Genomic DNA, 24,324 nt, shown 5'->3' on the forward strand with positions numbered 1-24,324 from the left:
TCTCTCTCTCTCTCTCTCTCTCTCTCTCTCTCTCTCTGCCATCGTGACAGTTGTGCTGTGCGCGAGCTGACACTGGCACTCTATGCGGACACGTGCACGCCCCTCTCTCTCCCTCCTCTCTTTCTGTGATGCAGTCAGAGATCCCAGCGCTCGCGCTGTCACCGACAGGACCCCCAACTGACAAAAACATGATAAATTGCCAATTTTAGCGACAAATGAGGACCTTTTCCCGTTTTTCTCTGTTTTGGGGCGTTTTCTCATTCAAGCGGATGCCAAGGAGTGTTTTTTTAGACAGTAATATGGATGAGCAAGCCAAGAAAAGCGGCTGAGGATTTTTAACGGCTTGGGTGAAACGGTTGGGCAGCCGTCAGAGGGCTTAATTTGCGACGACATCGAAGAGGCAACAGGCATGACTTTACAGTAGCAGTTTTCTTTTTTTTTTATAAAAGCAAATAAATCACCCTGCATGCATCTGCATCTCTGCTTTTTGCTTGGTAATATCATTTTCAGCTGAAGAACGCATCTCATTCGCGTAAAGATGGCTCATCTAATACGACACAAGCTCACCAACAAGCTGACCAACGCGGCCCACACGGTGTCCAACAAATCTCAGGCCAAGGTCAGCGGGGTGTTCGCCCGGCTGGGCTTCCAGGCCGCCACAGACGAGGAGGGTTTGGGTTTCGCCGAGTGCGACGACTTGGATTATGACTACAGGCAAGGGATGCAAATGGATGTCCTCCAGGGGGAAGAGGAAGGGGGACACATGGAGGGTGAGGGTGAGGGGGAGCTGGAGGGAGACAGCCACTACCAGAGAGACGGCACCGGCCGGAGGCCTTCATCTCTGAAGACAGGAGGCTCTCTGGAGGAGGAAAAGCCAAAAATCACATCATGGGAAGCGGGCTGGAACGTCACCAACGCCATTCAGGTAGTACACTGAGATTAACTCTCATCCTGCATGTGTGCGTGAAGAAATGCAACGTGCTGCATGGATCAGGCCTGCAACTGGATTAAAAGTCACCTTGAAGATTTTCATATTTTAAGATTTCATTTAGAGTTCAATGGGGATGCGCACAATTTCACACAATCTAAGATACGAATAAAGCAAGCAATATGTCCAATATTGTCGCAAAATGTATTGAGCTTTAAAGGTTCAAACAGAACTTGGCAAAAAAAGAAAGAAAGAAAAGCTTCTAAATATGCGGCCCCGTTTTCTTGGAATAATTTACAGAAGGATCTGAAATGGTCAGGGCTGATAACTATCAGGGAATTTAAGTCAGTTTTAAAGGATCGACAAAATATCATTCTTGGTCAATGTGATTGCTATTCAGATAATCACAGAAATCGTTTTATAATATTGCACATGTTTATGTATTCATGTATTCATCTGATTCTTGTGTTTCATTTTTACTAGATTTTAGTATTTTACTAGATTTTGCTTGCTTATTTGTAATGTGTGGCATATATATATATATATATATATATAGCAGCCATTGGATGTTAAAATGTATTTATTCAAATCTTTTTATCAGTGGAGCTGCAGGCTGGGCCTGTATGACTTTGATAGCCCTGCGGCTGAATGGCACCCACGTGCTTATCTGCGTTTCCATCAAATTGGAATTGCAATCAAATGAAATTAAAAATTCGTTTTAAAATTGTCTTTTTAATCCCTTAATTCGATTCAGGCTGTAGCCCACGCGAACGAAAGGCCTACTTTTCAAGGGCAAGGCGAATAAGGAAAAAATAATAAATGTGGGACATTAGAAATAAATCAGCTGTGCAAAAACAAAAACAAAAAACAAATCTGCGTCACATTATTATTTTAAGGCACAAAAATGCCATTTTTTTGTTAGTGTTATTATGTAAGATGTGAGCTGTGTGAGCCAGTTATTGCATGCCTGGGCTGGCTCGGCCTGTCACTGCGATGTGGGCCTCGTCCATTACCACTCAACTGCGCCTCTCTGTCCGCAGGGCATGTTCGTCCTCGGCCTGCCGTACGCCATCCTCCACGGTGGCTACCTCGGCCTCTTCCTCATTATCTTCGCGGCTGTGGTGTGCTGCTACACCGGAAAAATTCTCATCGCGTGTCTGTACGAGGACAACGAGGACGGCATAAAAGTGCGCGTGAGGGACTCCTACGTGGATATCGCCAATGCCTGCTGCGCGCCTCGATTCCCCGCGCTGGGCGGGCACGTTGTAAACGTGGCTCAGATCATCGAGCTGGTCATGACCTGTATTCTTTATGTCGTGGTCAGCGGCAACCTGATGTACAACAGCTTCCCGGGGTTCCCCGTCTCCCAGAAAGCCTGGTCTGTGGTGGCCACGGTGGCGCTGCTGCCGTGCGCGTTCCTGAAGAACCTCAAGGCCGTGTCCAAGTTCAGCTTGCTCTGCACCGTGGCGCACATCGTCATCAACGTCCTCGTGATCGCCTACTGCCTCTCCAGGGCGCGCGACTGGGCCTGGGACAAGGTCAAGTTTTATATTGATGTGAAGAAATTCCCCATTTCAATTGGCATCATCGTGTTCAGCTACACTTCCCAGATCTTCCTCCCCTCCCTGGAGGGAAACATGCAGAAGCCCAACGAGTTCCACTGCATGATGGAGTGGACTCACATCGCAGCCTGCGTCCTCAAGGGCCTCTTCGCCCTGGTGGCCTACTTGACTTGGGCAGACGCCACAAAGGAGGTCATCACAGATAACCTGCCTTCAACCATCCGGGCTGTGGTGAACATCTTCCTCGTCGCCAAGGCGCTGTTATCTTACCCACTGCCGTTCTTTGCTGCAGTTGAGGTCCTGGAGAAATCCTTGTTCCAGGATGGTGGGAGGGCCATATTCCCTGACTGCTACAGCCCTAGTGGGCAGTTGAAATCATGGGGTCTGGGCCTACGAATTGGCCTGGTGGTCTTCACCTTGCTCATGGCCGTCTTTGTCCCTCATTTCGCCCTCCTTATGGGTCTAACTGGGAGCCTCACTGGAGCGGGCCTGTGCTTCCTCCTGCCAAGCCTCTTCCACCTGAAGCTCCAGTGGAGGAATCTCCTTTGGCACCACGTCTTCTTCGATGTGGCCATTTTTGTTATTGGGGGCATATGCGCCATATCTGGCTTCATTCACTCGATTGAAGGGCTCATAGAGGCGTTCAGGTACAATATCCAAGACTGAGAGCTTCAGAGATGACCTTTTAATGAATGGAGATGTCCTAAAATGCCGCACTCCGGCAGGTTGTCATGACCTTATCAAAACATCATGTTAACCACTTGACAAAGAAGCTCATGAGGAGGATTATTTGTGTGAAATGTACATCTTTTTATTTTGCCTTCGTGATAATGTGCAATAATAAACTCTACAATCGTAGTGTAAAGTAGTCTGCTCATTCCAGAAAACATGTTTTATTAACTGGACAGAGAAACACAACCTCCGCATGACAGGGGGCATTAACAAGCCTGTCCAGGTATCAGTCTTCATGCAAAGTTATCAAAGACCCAGTGAAAATGTCCGCCATGGGTCTTATTGTGAGTGTGTACGTGTTTATATCTGGGGAATGAAATATGTGAAAAACAATGGAGTGAATATGTTATTATTGGTTTTTGAGCTGCTAGATATATCATAAATCCCACTTCAGAGAAAATGTAAGACCAAGGCACCCATCAGATCAGATGGTGCTCTGTGGATTATAATAAACCATTGATAACGTATGTGTAGTTGTTTATACAGAATTGATTTATTTCAGTTTCAGTGTGTTTTTATTTTCCATCTTATGCCTATAGTAGTCCTCGTTGGCTCGTTTGTTTTCTTGGTGTTTCAAGTGTCATACTGGATGAAGTGAAATCAAAGTGCAAGCAAGTGGGTCCTAATTGTGTTATATGGAAAAAAATGTCTGTCTGATAATATTCTCTTCCTATTGAACTTGTTAATTGTGATTTAATGGCTCTAATCATGGTGTGTGAGACAAAGAGTATTTGTTGAATTAAGAGATAAATAAATCAAATATTTTATGGCTGGTGATTCTAATGTTTCCTTGAAATGTAGCCAGGGTTGATTTCTCTTTTATTTTTACTGTCCTGGCACTGTTAAATTTCTTCTTTAACAAGTTCATTAAGCTTCTCCTTTCTTAAAATCAGCAATGTGAGCAGTTAAAGACAAGCCCGTGAGTTGCGGGCTACAGTGTTGCTTGTCAGATGGTATGCATCTACATTTGCCTATTAAAATCACCCCTGACAGGTTGCATAGGCCACCAAAATTATAGAGCAGACTGTAGAGAAAAACTGGCACTGTTGATATCAATAATTCAATTGAAGTCAGCTTAGCACATCCAAATATACTGGTTGATTCAGAATGTCAAATTCAGCAGAACTGAAAATCATTTTCACTTCCTTAAACATGGTTGTCAACCATGACAGTCATTTATTCTGAGAATGAGGATGTTCAAAATATTTGCATCTGATTAGATGGCTTCAAAAACACTAACCATGGCTATATTGCACTTAAAATGTATGTGAATATTTAAACACAATAGCTCCTACAATTTAAATAAATGTTTAGAATGTAGTAGCTTTTGGCACCCTCCAGACAGCGTAATCAAACAGTAGTTTCCTGTTCTTCACATACACACACACACACACACACACACACACACACACACACACACACACATACATGTATTTATTACTTTGTGTGGACCACGTAGTTTGAGTTCTTTGTGAGGACCACCACTTCCACTGTAGCTAGAATGATGCAAAAAACAGACCTACCACTGGATGGGAGTAGGGAGTTAGAATGTCACTTCAGATTGCAGAAAACTCAAAGTAAAAAAAATCTTTTTTTTCCATAGCTGTGAGGACCGGCCCCTGTTGCTAGGTAGATTTGACAACATATGCTTTTTTTGATTGGCTACTCTAAAAGAAACTTTAAAAGCAAATAGTAGACACTGTATTGCTAGCATTTTGCAGACTCAACTCAGCAATATACAGTGCTGTTAAATTGAGCTTTTGGTGTTTATTTCTTTAGTTTAAAATCAGTATTAAATTATATTTATATATACATATATATATATATATACAGTTATTATTATATTATTATAATATAATATAATATTATAATATAATATAATATAAACATTTCAATATAACAGACCTTTATCAAAATAATAAATTGTTCAATGAAGTTTCCACAATTACTCAAGTAAGCATGTTTTAATATAGGTGACATCTGGAATGCAATTTCCGTTACTTTTATTATTGATTAATCTAGTAATTAATCAGTATTTTTTTTTTAATTGATTTGGTTTTGTCTATTAAGTACGAAGGAGGATTAGGGCCACATTAAGGGAAAATTTTTTTAATTATTTACGAGATTAAAGTCATTATTTACGAGATTAAACTCTTTCTTAACGAGAAAAACGTCATTAACGAGAAAAAACTCATTAACGAGAAAAAGTCATTATTAATGAGAAAAAAGTCAATTAATAATGAGTTTAATCTCGTAAATAATGACTTTTTTCTCATTAATAATGACTTTTTTCTCGTTAATGAGTTTAATCTCGTAAATAATGACTTTTTTCTCATTAATAATAAGTTTTTTCTCGTTAATGAGTTTAATCTCGTAAATAATGACTTTTTTCTCATTAATAATGACTTTTTTCTCGTTAATAATGAGTTTTTTCTCGTAACTAATGACTTTAATCTCGTAAATAATTAAATTTTTTTCCCCTTAATGTGGCCCTAATCCTCCGTCGTAATTAAGAGTTGGAAAATAGTGAAAATGCACTTTGTAATTTCCCACAGCCCAGTGTAATATCTTCAATGTCCTGTTTTGTCTTACCAAGAGTCCAAAACCAACTTCATGACTTCACGACTTCATTAAAGATTTAACTCGAGATGATAGCAGAATTGCTTTATTTTAGTGGAGGGCAGAGATTTTGGTCCACATTACCACAACCACAATGAATAGAAAGCTGGATAAAGGACTCCCTTGAAAGTTATCTTAAGCAGATTCAGCAACTGTTAAGCGCATCAGCTCCAGCTTATTATGAAAAAAAAAATACTGAAAAGCTGGGCAAAGGACCTCCTTTAACAATTTTAAACAGTATCTTAATACAAATCCAGTACCTGTTAGTCCCAGTTTATCTGTCAGTCCCAGTTTATCCTGAAAAAACTACTGGACAGCTGAGTAAAGGACTTCCTTGAACACTTTTAAACAGTATCATAATACAGATCCAGCTACTATTAACTCTGTCAGATCCAGTCTCCATTCTAAAAAAAATAGTACTGGGAATAATACTGGGAATAACAATACACTGAACAGTTTTAAACAGTAGGTTGATACAGCTCCAGCTGCTTAATAACATGAAAATAAACTATACCCGTTTCCTTTTTCGGGTTGTGATGGAATTGTAGACTTGGTTCTTAACATCTCTCCAGTCGCGATGGCACAGTATCGGTTCTGCATTAAGAGCCTTGAGACAAAGTTCATTACCAGGAACTCTATTCAGAGTGATGTACTGTCCTGGCTGTTGCAATACTGCTGCCTTTTCTTCAGAACTCCACTCGCATTTCTTTTGGGAGAGAAATGGTGGATCCGTACCTGAAACACAAATTAGACAAGGTACTAGCATCCTCACTGCTGAAAATCATGCAGTCCTGCATATGGGACTGATGGCTTTATTTTTCTACTCTGAATTTATACTCATGGAGATTATGAAGACACACTGCCACAGAACTGCTGAGAAACTACTGAAATATTTTTGTGACAGTATTATTATCATTATTATTAAAATGAATTATGCCGTTTTTATACCTGCAGTACCTTGGGAAGGACAGAAGATAAACTATGTAGTCATTCTTTCTGGTTAATACTTGGCAACTGTCTTTCATGTGAGCAGTATTGGAGCAAAACATCTATCAGTTCAGGGAGGGACAGAAGAAGAGTTTACCTCTTTTCTCAGTCCTTTTCAGCTTGTGTGATGGTCCTGGAGTTGAAGTTTTTTGAGTCAGAACGTCTGGTTCTTCTGCAAGAAAGGGACAGGAAGCATGAACTGCAGCTCATCCTACTGGCAGATACTACTACTAGATACACTTGTACAAAACAGAGAAATGGCTACACAACTATTTTGTTATTTTGTGACATTCAGAGACAACAATCATTAAATAAAAAAATAAAAAATAAAAAATCTGCACATTAATTAATGAGTTGCAGCCAAACTAACTTCATACCATCTGAGTCTTGAGCCTCACTTCCACTGATTTGTGACTCTTGCCCAGCTCCGACTTTTGAAGATGAAGGCACTGTTTAGATAGAACACACAGACACATTACAAAAAATTAACAAAAACACCACATACTTTTTAAATATGAATTAAACTGGAATACTTTCATACTCACTCTCTAAGCCTAAATCAATCTCATCAAGAGATTTACCTTTGTAGACCTCAGTTCCAAGATCTATGGCCATGAGCAGCTTGCTAATCTTTGCAAGCTGAAGTGTGTTCTCTGTCAGCTGGTAATATTCATGATGAACACGAATATCATGTCCCGTGAATTTAGCACGTTGGTCTAACTCATTTTCTTTGATTTCTTGATTTTCTTCTTCTATCCGACTCATTGTAGCCACATGTTTCCTCAGGTGGGTTGATGTGAGTGTTTCAGGCCTCCTTGCATCACATACAGCTGCATATTTCCTCAGACAGTCTGAACCTCGGAGATGGGATGCTGAATTCTGTCTTGCAAAGACATTCGTGTTACTGTCCAAACTGTCATTGTCCTCACTCCTTTGCTCAATGAGAAAATCAAGGGATTTGGTCATCTCTCTGGTTAGAAGCCCAGGCACTTTGTTACCCCTCATCCCTCTGATCACCAACCTGGTAAACTCATGACTCAAATCTTGCTCCAGTTTTGAGAAGCCCTCCATGATATCTTCATTAGGGTCCTCTGTGGCTCTGTTCATGTAGGTTGACAGAGGCATTTTTCCTGCCTCACCTTGGCATCTTCGGTTGAAAAGAATGATCTGAGAAAGATGGCACTCACTGAGAGTCCTGTATGCTCTAACATTAGGCCCTTCCAAAAGTTCCTGTTTTGCCGCCTCCTCTGCGGCCTTCAGGACTTTATTAAGCTTCATCACATCTTCTGTGAGAAGGATCATTTCTTTTTTGTTCCACCTGTCCTCTTCCAGGTTAGTCCATGCACAGCCTGACACAAAGAGGCCCCACTCTGCAGAAAACAAGCCAGAGAAGCTCCTTACTCTGGCTGCAGCAGCTTCATCTTCAGCCTTTACATGTTGTGCAATCACAATGTCACTCACTGCCTTCAGTGAGTGTCCTAACTTTAAAGCAAGAGATGGTGTGTTGTATCTGTACTTAGATTTGGTGAATCCAGAAGCTTTTATTGCTGCCCCAACAGCTAACTGAAAATTAGGTGGCACCAAGACATCTTGTAACAGCTTCACTTTGCCATCAATGGACTTGGCAGCGAGTACAAATCTTCCCAACTCTCTCATCCTTTGGCTGACATAACCATCTTTTGATGGGTCACTCCCGTGTTTCTCTAGGAGCCTATCACCAAATTCACAAATGAGTGGATCATTTTTAATCTCCCGAGACACCTCATCAATCATCATTGTATTAACAATGTTTGAGCATCTTTGTGATAACTGTCCTTTGTATGGAACAAGAGATGAAGCAGAAGCCTGAACTCTTCGCTTTTTCTTGGACGGAACTTCTAGCTTACCCATTTTTTTGAGACATAGTTTCTCATGTCGCCATAGTTCAGTTTTTATAAAGAAATCAAAACATATGTTGCATGGCAAGTATTCCGCTGGATCTGTATGTTCTGATGGCTGTCTGTATGTTGCTATCTCACCATGTCCCTTTTGCAATACTTCAATGTTATGATTGTAATTACCTTTCCTGCAGAGTCCCTCTAACATCTGGCGATGTTTTTTGGAGGTTGGTGGAAAGCATATTGCTTGGGCCACTTCTCTTTCATCACTGTGTTTCCGCTTTAGATGCCGCACCATTTTACTCTGTGGTTTTTTGCAGTATACACAGTAATGTCTTTTGTTCCACTTGCATTTTTCTCCCGTGATGCAAAATTTCACAGTGATTTGTGGCCCCTCCTCCTCCTCTTCTATCTCCTCCTCCTCATTGTCAGCGCTGTGTGCGTCTTTGTCATTGTCATCTGCTTTGCTGATTTTTTCATCTGATTCTGATTCTTGTGTTGTAGTTGTATCAGCTCTTCTGAGTTTACTCCGTTTTTTCTCGAGAGGCAACTTTGTGTTAACCTTGTGGCAACTGGAATCTTCTGAAGAATCCATTGGCACGTAGTCACTTTCCAGATCATTGCTGGATTCAGATAGAGAACCATCTGTGACACAGTCCCTCTGAAAGAAATAGATCAAAAATTTAACTAAAGCTAATCTAACTTTTGAAATTTGAATGAAATTCTAATAAAAAACTGCTGAAAGGCTGATGAAACAGCAGCATAATCTACCAAAACATCCAATATCTATTATACATAAAATAAATTACACTTTCTCAATGCTAAACCAGTGGGCAAAGATATCCTAAATGTATAATTTTACGGCTAATTCCCTTTAGAACTGGGATTTGTGCAATAGTAAATGTGCTGGCGAAACACATATGCTATTTAAGCCTTTCAGTACCAAGTCGAAAATGTTTTTTTAATCAACTTCCATGTATCAAGTCTTTTTCTGAATATCAGGGACTGACTGAAAAACATGTGATTAGATTACTAAAATATAACCACTAAATAACAGGCAAGTATTCAGTCAACTCTGTACAGCCTCATTTCCCTATAGGGGAGAATGGGACACAACCACAAATAATGCTGACATGGTGCTTTGATCACTATAACAACATGCAATGAGAGGTTGTAACTCCGGTTGGATAATATGTTAAAATAATATGGAATGGTGTATGTCTGTGCAAGCAGCGAGTTCACTATGTTTTTATTCTAATAAATAAAACAAAACAAAAACAGAAAAATACAACTACACACCTTGTAAATTCAAGTGTCTCTGTTTCTCTGAACTAACACTGCATTGACTGTCTTATTATCTCATCATAAAACAAACTTTATTCAAAGGCATTGGTTAGTTTGTCCCACTGATCAGCAACTGTGGTTAAATGTAAACTGACCCTAAATTTGCCAAGATAGATCCAATCAGTCAGTATTAAACAAAGACAAAACAAAACTGCTTTTTATTTAGACCATTAAAATACAGAAATATATATAAAAAAAGAAACATCCCAGGGCAAAGCATCACAAAGCCCAATTGACGCTTTGAATACTCGCTATTCATCTTTGTGGGAGCTCCTGAGCCCAAAAATAGGCATTCCAGACAGCCCTAAAGACAAGTTCACTGGTCAGACAGCAGTATTCACTTGCCACTTGCAAAGGACAAGTGCCCATGTTGCACCCCGGACAAACTGACGCAAAGCAAATTTTGTGAATGAATACTAAATGAAAGACTACATGGATAGGTGTGTGCAGTAAATATAGTGAATACTTTTATCCAGTTCCAGCAGATTATTCTGCTATTCCTGCCCACAACAAAATGAGAAACAAGTCAAAATGAATACATACCTGCTCCTCTTGTTCCTCCTCCTTTTGTCTCTTCATTATCTGTCATGTAAAATTATAAAAAAAAAAAATATGCAAATTTTACAGACCATCAACCAAACACATACAACTATAGCATAGATACATTCAATGTCCACTTTATCGGGTCTTTATGAAGTTTACAACGTTTTGGTGACTGTGTGAAACATGTAAATTCAATGACATTGAAGTCACGGTTAAAGGTGGTGTTGCACTGGACTGCATTATACTAAACAGGATTTGCCTTACTATTATAAGGCTTGGGTGCAGCACCCAAACCATTTTTAAAAAATGATGCTGTCATCAAAGTAGAATACATGCAGGGGCATTTAAACATAGCACTAAAGATTGAAACAGGCTTTAAATTTTTTCTTCATTACAATCAGTAATTACAAGGAAGAATAAGACAATAAGTAGCTTGTGATCCTCTGATTATGTAGATTAAGGTGACAGTAATTACATGTAGATAGATATAAATACTTATAACAGGGGAGAAACATATTACTGTTGAAATTTAAGTCAGCGGTGATAAGGTGGTTGCTTATATGTATTCAGACATGTCAGCATGGTTTCTCTTTATAATGCACACCTTAAATCACATGCTATGTATCCATTAGTTTGCAGTAACATGAAAAGGAAAAACCCTGTCAAATATGGTCTACATTTAGTTGCTCTAATTCCATCCAAACCTCAGAGTTACCAGGAAAATAGCAAAGACTCAGACAAAACACTGTCCTTTAAATCTGGTCTTGTTAACTATATTGGTGTTATGGTGTTCTGTACAACCAGCTCACACTGTTCCACACACCAACATTAAATGATTCAGAAAATATTAACAACCAAGAATAAAGTAGAGCTATGCATCCTTATAGAAAAACATGATGCTCAGGTTTATTGGCATACTAAAATCTCTGTGGACTGACAATGATTGTCCTTTTTTTAAGCATCCAAATGTTGGTGCCAGACACATTTAAAACTTCAAAAAATTAATTAACTGCCTTACATATCAGAAATACTCACAATTCTGTTAAATAGCACTGTTTCAACAATAAATGTGCCTTCTCTGTGTGTGATGTAGAGTTTCATTCTCCTTATTTTGTGTTTTGTTCCAAAAAAGTCACTTAAAATACAAGAAAAAATTATGTTTACACATTTAAGACGTATTACTTAACATTGCTGTAAATCTGAGACCGACATAATTACACAGTTACTGAGTTTTACTCCCTTACAAACTAAGCTAGCTTGCACTCCGTCCATTGCGTTAAAGTTCGCTAACGTTAGCAGCAGCTAAGCTAACAGCTTCACTCGGGCTGGAAAATGCAACGGACAGATAGTAAACACTTACAATATAGTTTGACAAAATATGAAATATGTCTTACCTTGATTAGTTGTAAGTTTTTGTCGTGTTCTCTTCGGTTTTTCTCCGTTATTTCCTCTTCATATCGCTGTGCGTGGCCGGTCGTAGTGCTGTCTGAGCCTCCGCAGCCTCTCTACCTGTCTCTGCAGAGGCATGTTTCTGGCGATGCATTCACTTCCACAGGAAGAATCAGAACTTTGACACTTCATGTCGTAGTGAAGATTTACAAAACTTGTAAATGCTACTCATGAAATTCAAAACTCTTCAGTAACACAGAAAGACTTTCTGTTTAACTCTTGGTCATGAAATACTTGATTACCCAACATCAGAAACTTGAACAGTCCTCCATTTTAGTATACACAAACAAAGTCAATAAGGTGTAACGCTGCTATTTCCATTTCCATTGAATGCAGCTTTGGCTGCGAGTGCTTGATCGCTCCCTTCCCTCCCCTTGACCTGCCTGTGAACTTTTGAACAGGGCACAGGACACAGCAATATGGCATGAATTCAGTTAGAGCAATTTAACTTACAGCTCTACACTATTTTAATTGTTGAACACAGTAATGAATCAATCATTATAAAAATCACACTGCATTGTTCTACATCATTACAGTTTATTTGATGCAAACACATTTGTAAAACACTAAAGCTTAATTTCTAATTAAGGATTTTAATTTAACCACTGTAGTATTATTACTTGCACTGATAAATGTGATTCTTGCTTTATTTTCAACATTCTAGCCTTTAATCAGTGTGTTATTTTAACTTGAGTCTAAGTTGAGAAGTGGAGACTATAGTTTGGTCCTCTGCTGCCTTCAGCTCAGCCTCAATTAATGGCCCATCAAGGGGAGGGGTGCTCCACCCCCCTTGCACTTGGACTGCTGCTGCTGCCTGTTAACTTGCTCTTCCTTCAGAAGATAATACTTCTGCTTCAGATCAACTTAACCCCTAGAATACATTTACATGAAGCGTCATGTATATTGAATTATTAATGATTAAAATATTATTGTTGTAATAACCTGGCAAGACAAAATCATGTCATATGAGCATTCAGAATGGTTTGGTTTGGTTTTGGTTTATTTATTGAGCACAATTAAACACTGTGCAAGGAGGGAACGAAGTGCAGATGGACTTGTGCAAAGTTCCTCTCCTATCCACAATACCAAGCAAAAGAAAAGCAAACAGACAACTGCACATAGATAAAGATAAATTTCTTGAGTAAAACTTGGTATAGCTTTCATATCATGAATTTGAAGGTTCCAGTGTAGTGTAATTTACCTTAGGGCTAATGTGATGTGCTAAAAAAAATAACAAGATTGAATGCTAGAAATTAATTATTGAGAGCTATAATGTGTTGAGTTGACACTGATGATATAAGAGCACAGTGATTTGTGTTGTGTTGTGTTTAAGCAAATATGAGAACAGTTATCCAGAGTGTCTTCTTTTAACCTCACTATACCATATTTAACCTTTGTGTAATCCTAAGTGCACTTGTATTAAATCTCATTGTTTTTGTTTTTGTTTTAAAAGGCTGCAGGAATGAACAGAGAAATAACAGTGTAAAACTGCCCAGAAATTATTTTAAAAAAATAAGCAACAGGACCAGTCTGAATCTACTGGAGTCAAGATAAGAGAGTAGCATAATGTGCCTATGGACTGGGATTTTCCCCCCAAATTGCACATTAGGCCTTATGTAATGAAATAATGAATTTGACCAATGAAACTATAATGGTGTAATCTTGGACCAATGTAAATGTATAGAAGGATGGACAATAGGCGTGGAAAAGTGCCTTATAAAAGTTAGAGCCTGAGCTGATGGAGCTCAGAGCTGTTCTGGTGTCTGAATTGTACACTTTGAGTTGCTCTCACTTTGTTGCGGGCATTTAAGTTTCTGCCGCCTTGGACTCTGCCTCCTGGTGATTTTTTAAGTAGTCATTTTTCTGACTTTTGAAGCTTTATCTTGGACTCCATTGAGAAGCATTCTGACCAAATGGACACAGCAAAAACTGCTTGACATTTGGCCCAGTGGCCTGACACTCCAGTTTAAAGACACAACACCAGAATATACAATGTAAAGGAATGCATAAGTAAACTTAGTTCTTGGGACCTGCCCCTGAACCAGTGGAAAAGAAATAGAAAACAAAGAGAAGTATTGAAGCTCTGTACACCTTTCACTCTACAGATGTGGCCATGATGGATAACAGCATAGGATAACTGCACCAGTAATACAGCCAGATACATACAAAAATGGATTATGGAAGGCAGGGAGCCCTCAAAAACAGGCAAGAGGTCATGCACACAGATAGGTTGGTCAAAAAGCTGACTAGAAGGCTGGGGAGTCTGAAGGAAGGAAGTCAGTGGGCAGAAGACTGATTGTGATGGGCAAGGGGGGGAAAAATAGGGTCTGAAATTACCAGAGATTAAGATGGCATCGTGACTGACTGGACCATGAGAAAAGGAGTAAGAAGCAGATAAATTACTCAGGAATATTGATGAATGATTATGAAATGCAGTCTAGTGAAGCAGCCTTGAAATAAATGCCACCTTTGAGAAAAATCATTGTTTCCTGATACTGTGAGACAAGTTTTATTTAACTTTGTTTTCTTTATCTATATACAGTTGAAAGTGGTGTTGAATTTCATTACATTTTACAGATGTGTGTACTGTGAGCACAGTAATACATTAATAATTATAATCCACTGATAAATGATAAAATCACACTGCATTGTTCTACATCATTTAAATTTATTTTGATGCTTATACATTTGTATCTCACTTAAGTTTAATTTTTAATGAAGGTTTTTTACTTTAACCATTGCAGATTATTTATATTGATAAATGTGATTCTTGCTTTATTTTCAACATTCTAGCCTTTAATCAGTGTGTTATTTTAACTTGAGTCTAAGTTGAGAAGTGGAGACTATAGTTTGGTCCTCTGCTGCCTTCAGCTCAGCCTCAATTAATGGCCCATCAAGGGGAGGGGTGCTCCACCCCCCTTGCACCTAGACTGCTGCTGCTGCCTGTTAACTTGCTCTTTCTTTGCCTTTCAGAGAATACTTCTGCTGCTGCTTCAGATCAGCTTTATCCCTAGAATACATTGACATATAGATTAATGTATGTCAAGTTGTTAATGACTGACATCTTACTGTTGTACTAACCTGGCAAGACAAAACCAGCTCAAAAGAACATTTATTAATATCTGTCCCCATCAAATATGCTTCCATGCTCCAAAAACATAATGGCCCAAGTTGTCCTGGCTCAGTGTAATGCAATACAGTAACAGCAGTTTCATATGGTAACAACCCTAAATAAAAAAGTGTGTGTAAAAGTGCACATCCGTTCTTATGACATCACAGATACCAAGATAAACTTAAAGGGAAGTTCTGGGATTTTTCAACCTGGGTTCTATGTTTATGAATTTGGGTGTGTAAGTGAATAGTACTCACAAAAACTGAAAGTCAGTGTAGTTACACTCACATTACATGCCCCTATTTGTTTGAGTACATGGACAAAGAGCTCCTAAAGAGAGGAATGGACGAGAGGGAGGGGAGGCAACTGGCAGAGGAGGATGAACTAGCTGCTGAAAAGATGCAACGCTCCAGAAACTGGTGGTATTCCTGTGATCATTTCCCCCCTCTGATCAACAGGGTTGTGCTGGAGACATTCTTTCATGTGCCCAAAATAACGTAGAAGAGGCAGCTAAACCTGTGGGGACCGAATGGACAGCTATCTGTCAAGCACTTTTAATAGACGTAACGTAAAGTAAGAGTGTTGCGGTTGCCCTATATGATTACATTGTAGCCGCTGCCACAGAGTTGCGGCTGCCCCCGAGCCGATCTACTGGACCAATTCTAAAAGTTTGTATCAGTACTGTTCACATACACATCCAAATTTATAAACATAGAGCCCAGGTTGAAATATTTTCAAAGTATCAGTTTAGCCAGCAGTAACACAGATATTGCATTATTACTTTTTAGTGCTGGTTGGTCGTGTGAAGTTGAAAAAAGTAGTAAGATATTTATAAAGATAAGATAAAGATATTTTGAAAATATTCAAAGTAATACTAATAATACACTGTATGGAATGCCTCTTTGAGAAAGCTGTCAGCAGGTTGTTTTATCATGTGACATTTGTAGTTTTCCTTAACACTACCTTACAAGTTTGCTCACCTTGGGTATAGACATAATAATCAAATATTAATTTTATTGGTTAAATATTCAGTTCTTATTTAAATTAAAATCCCTTTATAATAAAATATACTCTAATACAATAGCCTTGAAATAAATACCATCTTTGCGAAAGGTTATTGTGTCCTGATACTGTGTGAGACAAGTTTGATTTAGTATTGTAGTATTAAGTATTTAGTATAAAAAAAAAAATTAAAAAAAAAAAATATATATATATACTACAATATGTAGTAGTAGTATTTGTAGTGCTTGCAGTAGTAAGTAGTAACAGAGAAAGCATAAGTATCTCCAATGGTAGTACTAATAATTTTGTTTTGATTTTTTTTGCTTTCTTTCTTTCTTCTTTATCATTCAAATTTCATATTTCAGTGTACTTTATAATAAAATGAAATAGTTAGATCAGTCAAAATGCTTTATTTGCAGTTTTTCCAATTTAAATGTACTGCCTGCCTAGGGTTTTCATTTTCTTCTACACAGCCCCACAGTCATGTTCTCACATGACCCAAGATGGCCAATCACAAAATTTCCCATCCTTAGCCAATCAGAAAATTGGATTGCTTCTTCACCCTCTAAATCAAAATTTGACTGCACTACATGAGTGTGTCCACTAGGGGAGCCCAAGCGTACTGGCGAACACACACTTTTCTGAGTTTACTGAGTCAATGAGGACATTCTCTGAAACTTATACAGATCATTCATTAGGACCAAAGGGGCTCATCCAAGCATTTTCTTTGTGAGGACCAGCCAAAATGTCCTCACAAGGAAAAATGTCCTCACAGCAAAGGTTGTTTGTCAAGGGTTGGTCCACACAAGTATAGAGATACAAACGCACACACACACACACACACACACCAACTCAGCAGACTTTCCTAGTCTATTGTCAGACAGAAGGTTTCGCTTCTTAGTAACGGAAAGCAAAAGCTGCAGCACATGAATCACCGGTAGAGAAACAGTGAAGACGCATGTTCAGAAGGAGACTCTCAACTTGACAAAAACGCTTGATCCTGCAGCGAGCAGGTACGCTATAACATCACTACAGCAGCTTTACTGAGAAAAACATGTTTGATTTTATATTTCAAAATTAAATGTAAATGTTTCTTTGACTGTGCAGACTTTTATGCTTTCATTCATGCTTAAATGTTCTATTTGGTACATTGTTGGCACCACAGGAGACCCAGGAAAATGCTTCTACCTGTGATAGTGGTGCTCACGCTCACCTCCTCAGCCTGTGGAGAAAATCCAGCAGTACAAGTCATCCTGACTAACAAAGGACTTCAGTATGGTAAGGCAATGTAAGATGGTGTTATTCACTCAATTAAGTTGATTTAAACCTAAAATAACTGCTTCATGAGGCATCTAGAGCAACATCTCTTTTCTTGTGCTGCTTTCAGATGCCTTTCACAAGTATTTTAATCTTTAAACCTTCAGCTAATTGTTGCAATTTCTTTAAAAAACATGGGGGGAAAGGCAATGAGCAGCTAGGCAAGAAATGTTCCACAAACTGCAAGACATAAGTACATACAGCATGCTAAAGAATCCAAAAACATTGTACACAAAACATTAAAAATTTACACGTGCGCTTCCCAGGAAAGCATCTAGGTGCAGGATTGATTCAGGAGAAGTTGGATGTTGTTACTCTTCCTGACATCAGCGGTAAAGTTGGCATTGGCATCTTTGGCAGCGTAGACTACACCCTGACAGGGTAGGAAACATTGATTTATTTTGACCTTTTTTACGTCACACAGATCTGTGTCCTCACACTTGTCTTTGCTCTCCCCATGTGCGTCAGCGTCACCATAACAAAGTGTGACTTTCCAGAGCCGTCTGTTGAGTTCTATGAGAGCGTCACAGGATTCAAGATGTCCATCTCAGGCCTCAGTGTCGCTCTACGTGGCAGGTGGATGACACACTTTGGCATAATGTGAGTGCTCCCTGATCTCTGCCCTGCATGTATACTCCATGTCATTAACCCCACACAGCTGTTCTGTCAACAATAGTAGTGATATTTATCAGTTTTCATTCTGCAAAAGACAGCAGAGCACCTGATTATCCTCTTTACCACAATCTAAGAGAGATGACATAGCATGTTAATCTTATAATTTAAATGTATCAGTTATGCACTTCAGTTTGAAATGTTGGCTGAGAAACTTATAGAAAGGCTAAATGAGGAAGTGACATTAAGATTCACACTGACTCAGTTCAGCTCCGGTCAATAAGAAAAGGAAGTGTATCTTTATAAATGTCATGCTTTGTTGTTTCCCTTGTGTGGAGGTATTGTCTTTTACAGCCGAAAAACCTGTACATTTATGCTACACTGTCCTCGCTATCAAAAAAAAAATTACTAATATTTGTACTTTAACTTCATTTTATGAAAACCAGAGCGTGCCATGTCATCCTGAACCAAACTGCGTTAGTTAAAATAGTTTAACTAGTTTAATAGTAAGTCAAGTTTGCAATGTCGACAGGGATCAGTGGTGTGATCAATGTACATGTGTCTTAGAAGCAGGCACAAAGTTAGTTTAACCTGTGATTTTGATGATTTCCTGTTGTTTCACTCAGTTCCATCAGGCCACTGAACACTGCCATGCACCCAGTTAATGATGAATGTGACAGAAACAGCTAAAAGGAGACATTATTAGGCCTTGGACAGAGGTCTGCAGTCTGCACTCCACTGAGTCTTTTAAGCATACGTCTACAGTCTATATCAAAGCTTACAAAGTGACAGAGTTATGGACTACAGAGCCACGCCTCTTCTTCTTTAACTTGCATTTTTACGTGACTTTAACCTTTTTTCTAACTTCGGATTTCTTAATTTGCCAGTAATACTTGATTTATTGGTTTGCCAGCAATGATAAATATCATTCAAATGTGAACAAGGAAGCAAGGGGAGAAAAACAATGCAGAAGAAAAGCAAAACATATTACTTTGATGGTTTTAGGTAGATTTGCTATCAGGTGTTATTCATAATGCATGTACATAAAAACTCATAAGTCACATAATACATAAGTCACTAATCTGCTGATTTTATGTGTATGTGCATTACACACACACACACACACACTTACAGCAAAGGCTTTGGAGATGTATTTTGCATGAATAAATGTTCACCAAAACCAACATGCGCTGACTTTGTGGTTTTTCAGACACGATGGAGGATCATTTGACATGGCTATATTTAGTATGGATGTGACCTCTGTGGTGGAGCTGGGGAGAGACCTTGACGGGCATCTGTCTATCACCAGTGTCAGCTGTGATGCTCAGGTTGGAGATGTGGACATACATTTTCACGGCGGAGCCAGGTACAGTAGAACAGAGGGAGATATGGAGAGAGAGGAAGAGTAATAATAATGTCAAGATAAAAACGCTGAATTTTCATTTGACAACAGTTGGATGTTCCAGCCTTTTGTGGAGCATTTCAAGGGACGTATCAGGGCTATAATTGAGGACAATGTGAGTGATTCTCTGTCTTTTGTCACATGGAGGCTCTGTTTATGTTGTATGATCATCAATGCTCTGGTGAAACCTACTGCACATACAGGACATGTTCATTGTTTCCTTCGTAGATCTGCCCTAATGTGGAGGAATACATTGTAAGCTTGGAGTACCACCTACAGGATATGAAAGGTATTGGAGCAGGCTATTACAATAAAAAAAAACCCCAATATATACATATTTTTTTAAATGTACAAGTTGACACCAGTTTCCTGATCCAAAACTTGCTTTGCATTCAGCCAAACATAAAACAAGCATCAGGAATTAAAACTTAGAAATGTTTAACTCAGTCTATAAATGACTTCTACTCTTATCAGTTTCCTTCAATGTGGATGAAGACTTTGCTTTTGACCTCCCTCTCACCAGTGCACCAATCATTGATGCCTCATGTATGAATTTGGGTCTTAAGGTAAGGAAACACACAATCTACAATCTATTTTCATATTGCAGAAGACCCCTGACCTTTGATCACATCATATATAAACACACACCTAAAGGCACTGGATACACAAGTGGTATGAAAAACAAGCTTAACTTTCTGATCAAAATTACCCCAGTTTAGCCCGAGATATCCAGACATCATTTGACCTAAAGGTGACCAAAACATGCTACTTAGTGAGGATGATAAACTGTAATAAAGAGCTGTAATTGCTGAACTGAGAGAAGTTTTTGGGGGGAGCTACAGGACACTGGCTGCATCCCAGCAGGTTTGAGAAGCACTGTGTTGCTCTTACATGCTCATAAATGAAGATTATTTTCTCACACATTGCTCCAAAATCTCTCACACCTGCACAGCTGGGTTGATGAAGCCCAATATATGTATTTACATAATTTTTATATGATTTATTAAGCTTTTTCCTTTAATTTGACAACTATCAGTATATTTCCACTGTACACTGGCTGAGGAAATAGTAAAGAAAAAAAAGTGATCAAAACTAATAATTGATTATTTGTAACTATTTATTTGAAGGGAGAATTCTACAATATCAAAACTCACGCAGAGCCTCCTTTTGAGGCCCAGCCTTTCACCGTGCCTGAGCAGCCGGGCTACATGCTGTCAGTAGGTCTGTCCGAATTCACTCTCAACTCTGCCGCATATGGACTCTACTCAGCTGGACTGCTTCAGGCCATCATCAATGACAGCATGGTAAGTGCACCTGAAACCTTTACAGCAGCAATCACTTTCTGCCATAAAGCAAGCTTGTGATTAAGAAATGTTGTTCATCATCTCAGATACCTCCGTATATTCCTGTGCACCTAAACACCAGCTCAATGGGGCCTTTCATTCCTCAGGTAAGGGCATATTTATCAGCTTACATTAGGCTGCTATGACATGTAAGTGAATAATTTGTTTATGAGGCTCATCCCAGTTATGATATTGATCAAGATATGACATTTACATAAGCACACAGAAATGAGGTGTTTACGTTCAGCTTATACACCCCAGTTTCTTTCAGAGTATTCCAGATAACATGTTTGGGTTTCTCATAAACGGAATATGGTATTTATATGCTCAAATACAGGAAATACAGGATACTCCAAAAGCCCAATCATAAAGGGGTTATTCATGTTCATCCAAACACACTCATTGAAGAGTTTTATTAACTCACAAATCTTACATCCACAGAAAACAGCTTTGAAAAGGAGCTCTTCTCTAAAATGCTTGTTTGAAATAAGGCTGCATGGTTCTATTGTAGTTCAACTGATAAACAGCTTGTGGCTTACACATATAGTCATTAACCACATAAAACAGGAAACAGTGACTTTATCAGCCTAGTTTTCTTTCATAAAAGGTGTCCTTCAAAGGGACTAAATGTCTTGAATTTAAAGTGCATGGGCTCATTGGCACTGAGAATTAATAGTTATTTTTTAGGCATGATTTTACATTTTATTGACTGTTTGATTAAGCCTACATTACATTATATTTATGATATCAACATTCAAACTATGATGTGAAAAAGTCGCTGTAATACCAAAGCCCAATACAGCATTTATAGATATAGAATCTCAACTGTTCTCACCGATTTGCTCTGTAGGCCCGCTGTTTATGAAAACATCTTCTGAAAGATCTTAAAATGTCATAAAATGAAATGTCTTCTCTCTCTGCAGCTTCCCAAAATGTATCCAGATCTGTTGATGAATCTGCAGATTTATGCCAGAGAGGTACCGATGTTTTCTTTCCACCCCAATGTGGTTAAACTGGACTTTCAGGGCGCTGCTAAGGCTTTGGCCATCCAGCCGAATGGTACCCAGATCCCACTGTTCAGCCTCAATATTGTGAGTACTTTTGTTTTCTTGCTTATTTATATTTAAGTTCTTGTAGGATTTTTAATTTCTAATTTATTTATTTTTACCCTGTCAACAGTGCATCAAAGTACTTTTGATAGTGGATATTTTGTGTACATACACACCTTGTAGCTACCCAGTAGGCATTATATCTGTGCCTCAATCTGAGTGCACTGTGTGACATTTTTAAGCAGAAAAAAAATTGCGCAACATAAATTACATTTTGTAGAAAAATTATCAACTAAATAATCATTTAACTTGAGCAGAAAAACTTGACAAAAAGAATACATGCAGGTGTTTGTGTGTTCTGCACAAGGAGGCTCTTGATTGTAATGTTCACGTAATCTTTCAGTCAACTGAAGATAAATTAATTTGTTGAGACAGAAAATAAATTGACATATTTTTTTGATGATTGTTTACTTACCAAGCAATAGTGTTAATAAAGATGGCCTAGAACTAGTTCTTAAATGTGGGATATCATTTCATAGAATAAACAATTAATTCATTAACTTATAGAAAACAGCTGACAGGTTAGTGATAATAAAACTAATCACTAGTTGCATCTGTAATTGAAACCTCTGTCTTTCAGGACTCTAAATTCAGCAGTAAAGTGTGGATTGCTGGTGGAAGACTGAAGGGCTCCATGGCACAGGACAAGTGAGCACCACCATGTTTTAAAACACCAGAGTTCACAAACTCAAACTTCAAGTAATTTAAGTAGCTTAAAGTTTCTTTCTTTCAAACAGTTTTACACTGACGCTGGTGGCGAGTGAAGTGGGGCCCGTTAAGGTACATAACACATAACTACATCACATTATGTGTTGGTCTCAGGTACAAACTGGGGAGAATTAAACGGTGACTGAAACAACTCACACTGCATGTTTCTCTCTGCAGGTTGATAGTTTGGAAAACTTAATGATGTTGGGAATGAAAGTAGTCTTGGCAAAAGTGAACAGTGAGTCACATGGTTTAAAGATTATTAACTTATGACACTCCACTCCAATCATCTCCACTGCTCCAAAATTATATTCAATACTTGTTTTCGTCTGTCTGCTTTGCTCACTTTTGGACACAAATTGGCAAAATCTAATTTTGTTCTATTTTTACGCTCTTTGGAAGTTGATCTGTAAAAAATCGCAACTAAGTGCTCATAATGTTATGAAACTATTTTTGTTATCTTCATCACTGTAAAATACAGCAACACAAATGGATATAACATGTTTCCTTCATTACACAATGCTATACTAATCAAACATATTTAAAAGTATGTATAATGTGTATGTAAATGTACTTTTCTATTTCAGTGGAACTGGGCAAAGGTATTGTTTTACCCAGAACGAGACACGCCGAACTAGTCAACACAGTACTGGCAGTGGAAGAGGTCAGTGTCATTAAAGATCACTAACTGATGTTAATGTTTGGCTTTTGTATGACATTTTTATTTAGAGTAAAAAGTGTCATTGAGCTGACCATTATCTTTATTTCAAACAGGGATTTATAGCCGTCTCTTCAGATGCTCAGGTGTTGCTAAGAGACAGTGGCTTCAATTGACAAACAAACATGGACGCTCTTCATCTCAGGTTCTTCAGCTTTAAACCCACAAACAACCTGGATTTGTCTACATCAGACACCACACGATAAGTCTTGATTGTGGACTGTAAACGATTGGCAAACCTTGCTACAATACATAATGTCAAATCAACATTATGCTTGCAGTTCATCCGTTTATATGCTTATAAAGTGGGATTCAGCATCAAACTGCATCAATATACAATACTGTGTTGAAATTATTTGCAAGAGTGCTTTGCAGCTGTTTTGTTCATATAAAAATAAAACTTAAAAATCTCATTGCCATCAGTTATTTTCTTTTTATTCATTTAACAGACATCATTTCCACTGATAGAGAAAAGGGGTAGAGATAAAATCCTTATGTTATATAATGTGACTATCAGTTCACCTTTTAAATCTTTCTCAGAGCTAAAGGTTTTATTATAGATAAATGAGACAATTTAGGTTCATACTGCATACTGTGTGCCACTGTGTTGATTATATTACCAACAGAGGGCCCCAAATTTTAAATATACAGTGTACAATATAATGATGTCTAGATGTGCAGAATTATGGAGAGGCTTTGGGGTCTACTGGACAGCAGTACTGCACAGTAATGTGAATCTGGATTTGATCTAAATATTTAATTTAAGAAATTTAGTGGTTTGTCTGTTTCTGATATATTTCTCACGTATCTACTCCAGTAGAATTATCACTAACTATCAGGAGCCAGTTCCTGCATATCCTCACTGATAGCCAAAAATATTAGGGCTAAAACACTAAAATCAAACATCTGAGGCTACATTAAATAAATGTTTCAGACCAGATTACTGGATCAATATTGTTT

General features: G+C 38.4%; 3 protein-coding genes across 4 annotated transcripts; 2 read left to right on the top strand and 1 right to left on the bottom strand.

Moving 5' to 3' along the window:
• Positions 1 to 81: 81 nt before the first annotated feature.
• LOC121947409 (vesicular inhibitory amino acid transporter-like) lies at positions 82 to 3,999 on the top strand. The gene is made up of 2 exons (XM_042492457.2): positions 82 to 925; positions 1,969 to 3,999. Exons 1-2 carry the CDS (start codon positions 539 to 541, stop codon positions 3,154 to 3,156), a joined length of 1,575 nt encoding a protein of 524 aa, XP_042348391.1. The 5' UTR covers positions 82 to 538; the 3' UTR covers positions 3,157 to 3,999.
• Positions 4,000 to 5,513: 1,514 nt separating this feature from the next.
• Positions 5,514 to 12,327, bottom strand: LOC121953983 (uncharacterized). 2 transcript variants are annotated; one of them, XM_088082358.1, is made up of 6 exons: positions 11,987 to 12,327; positions 10,593 to 10,631; positions 7,410 to 9,366; positions 7,206 to 7,277; positions 6,926 to 7,000; positions 5,514 to 6,576 (listed from the first exon to the last, which is right to left on the bottom strand). In XM_088082358.1, the coding sequence occupies exons 2-6, from the start codon at positions 10,626 to 10,628 to the stop codon at positions 6,350 to 6,352; spliced, it is 2,367 nt and encodes a 788-aa protein (XP_087938484.1). In that variant the 5' UTR covers positions 10,629 to 10,631; positions 11,987 to 12,327; the 3' UTR covers positions 5,514 to 6,349. The 2 variants fall into 2 exon arrangements, with proteins under 2 accessions (XP_087938484.1, XP_087938483.1); XM_088082357.1 differs by having other exon boundaries at positions 7,374 to 9,366.
• A 4,683-nt stretch (positions 12,328 to 17,010) lies between these two features.
• Positions 17,011 to 23,777, top strand: bpifcl (BPI fold containing family C, like). Its single transcript, XM_042491752.2, has 16 exons — positions 17,011 to 17,168; positions 17,321 to 17,433; positions 17,739 to 17,853; positions 17,941 to 18,072; positions 19,295 to 19,450; positions 19,538 to 19,601; positions 19,715 to 19,775; positions 19,961 to 20,052; positions 20,614 to 20,790; positions 20,877 to 20,936; positions 21,753 to 21,920; positions 22,519 to 22,586; positions 22,676 to 22,718; positions 22,824 to 22,884; positions 23,234 to 23,310; positions 23,421 to 23,777. The coding sequence occupies exons 2-16, from the start codon at positions 17,334 to 17,336 to the stop codon at positions 23,478 to 23,480; spliced, it is 1,434 nt and encodes a 477-aa protein (XP_042347686.2). The 5' UTR covers positions 17,011 to 17,168; positions 17,321 to 17,333; the 3' UTR covers positions 23,481 to 23,777.
• Positions 23,778 to 24,324: the final 547 nt, after the last annotated feature.

Source organism: Plectropomus leopardus, chromosome 9 (assembly GCF_026936395.1).
Source record: "Plectropomus leopardus strain MGB_pleo_1.0 chromosome 9, ASM2693639v1, whole genome shotgun sequence".
NCBI classification, from domain to species: domain Eukaryota; kingdom Metazoa; phylum Chordata; class Actinopteri; order Perciformes; family Serranidae; genus Plectropomus; species Plectropomus leopardus.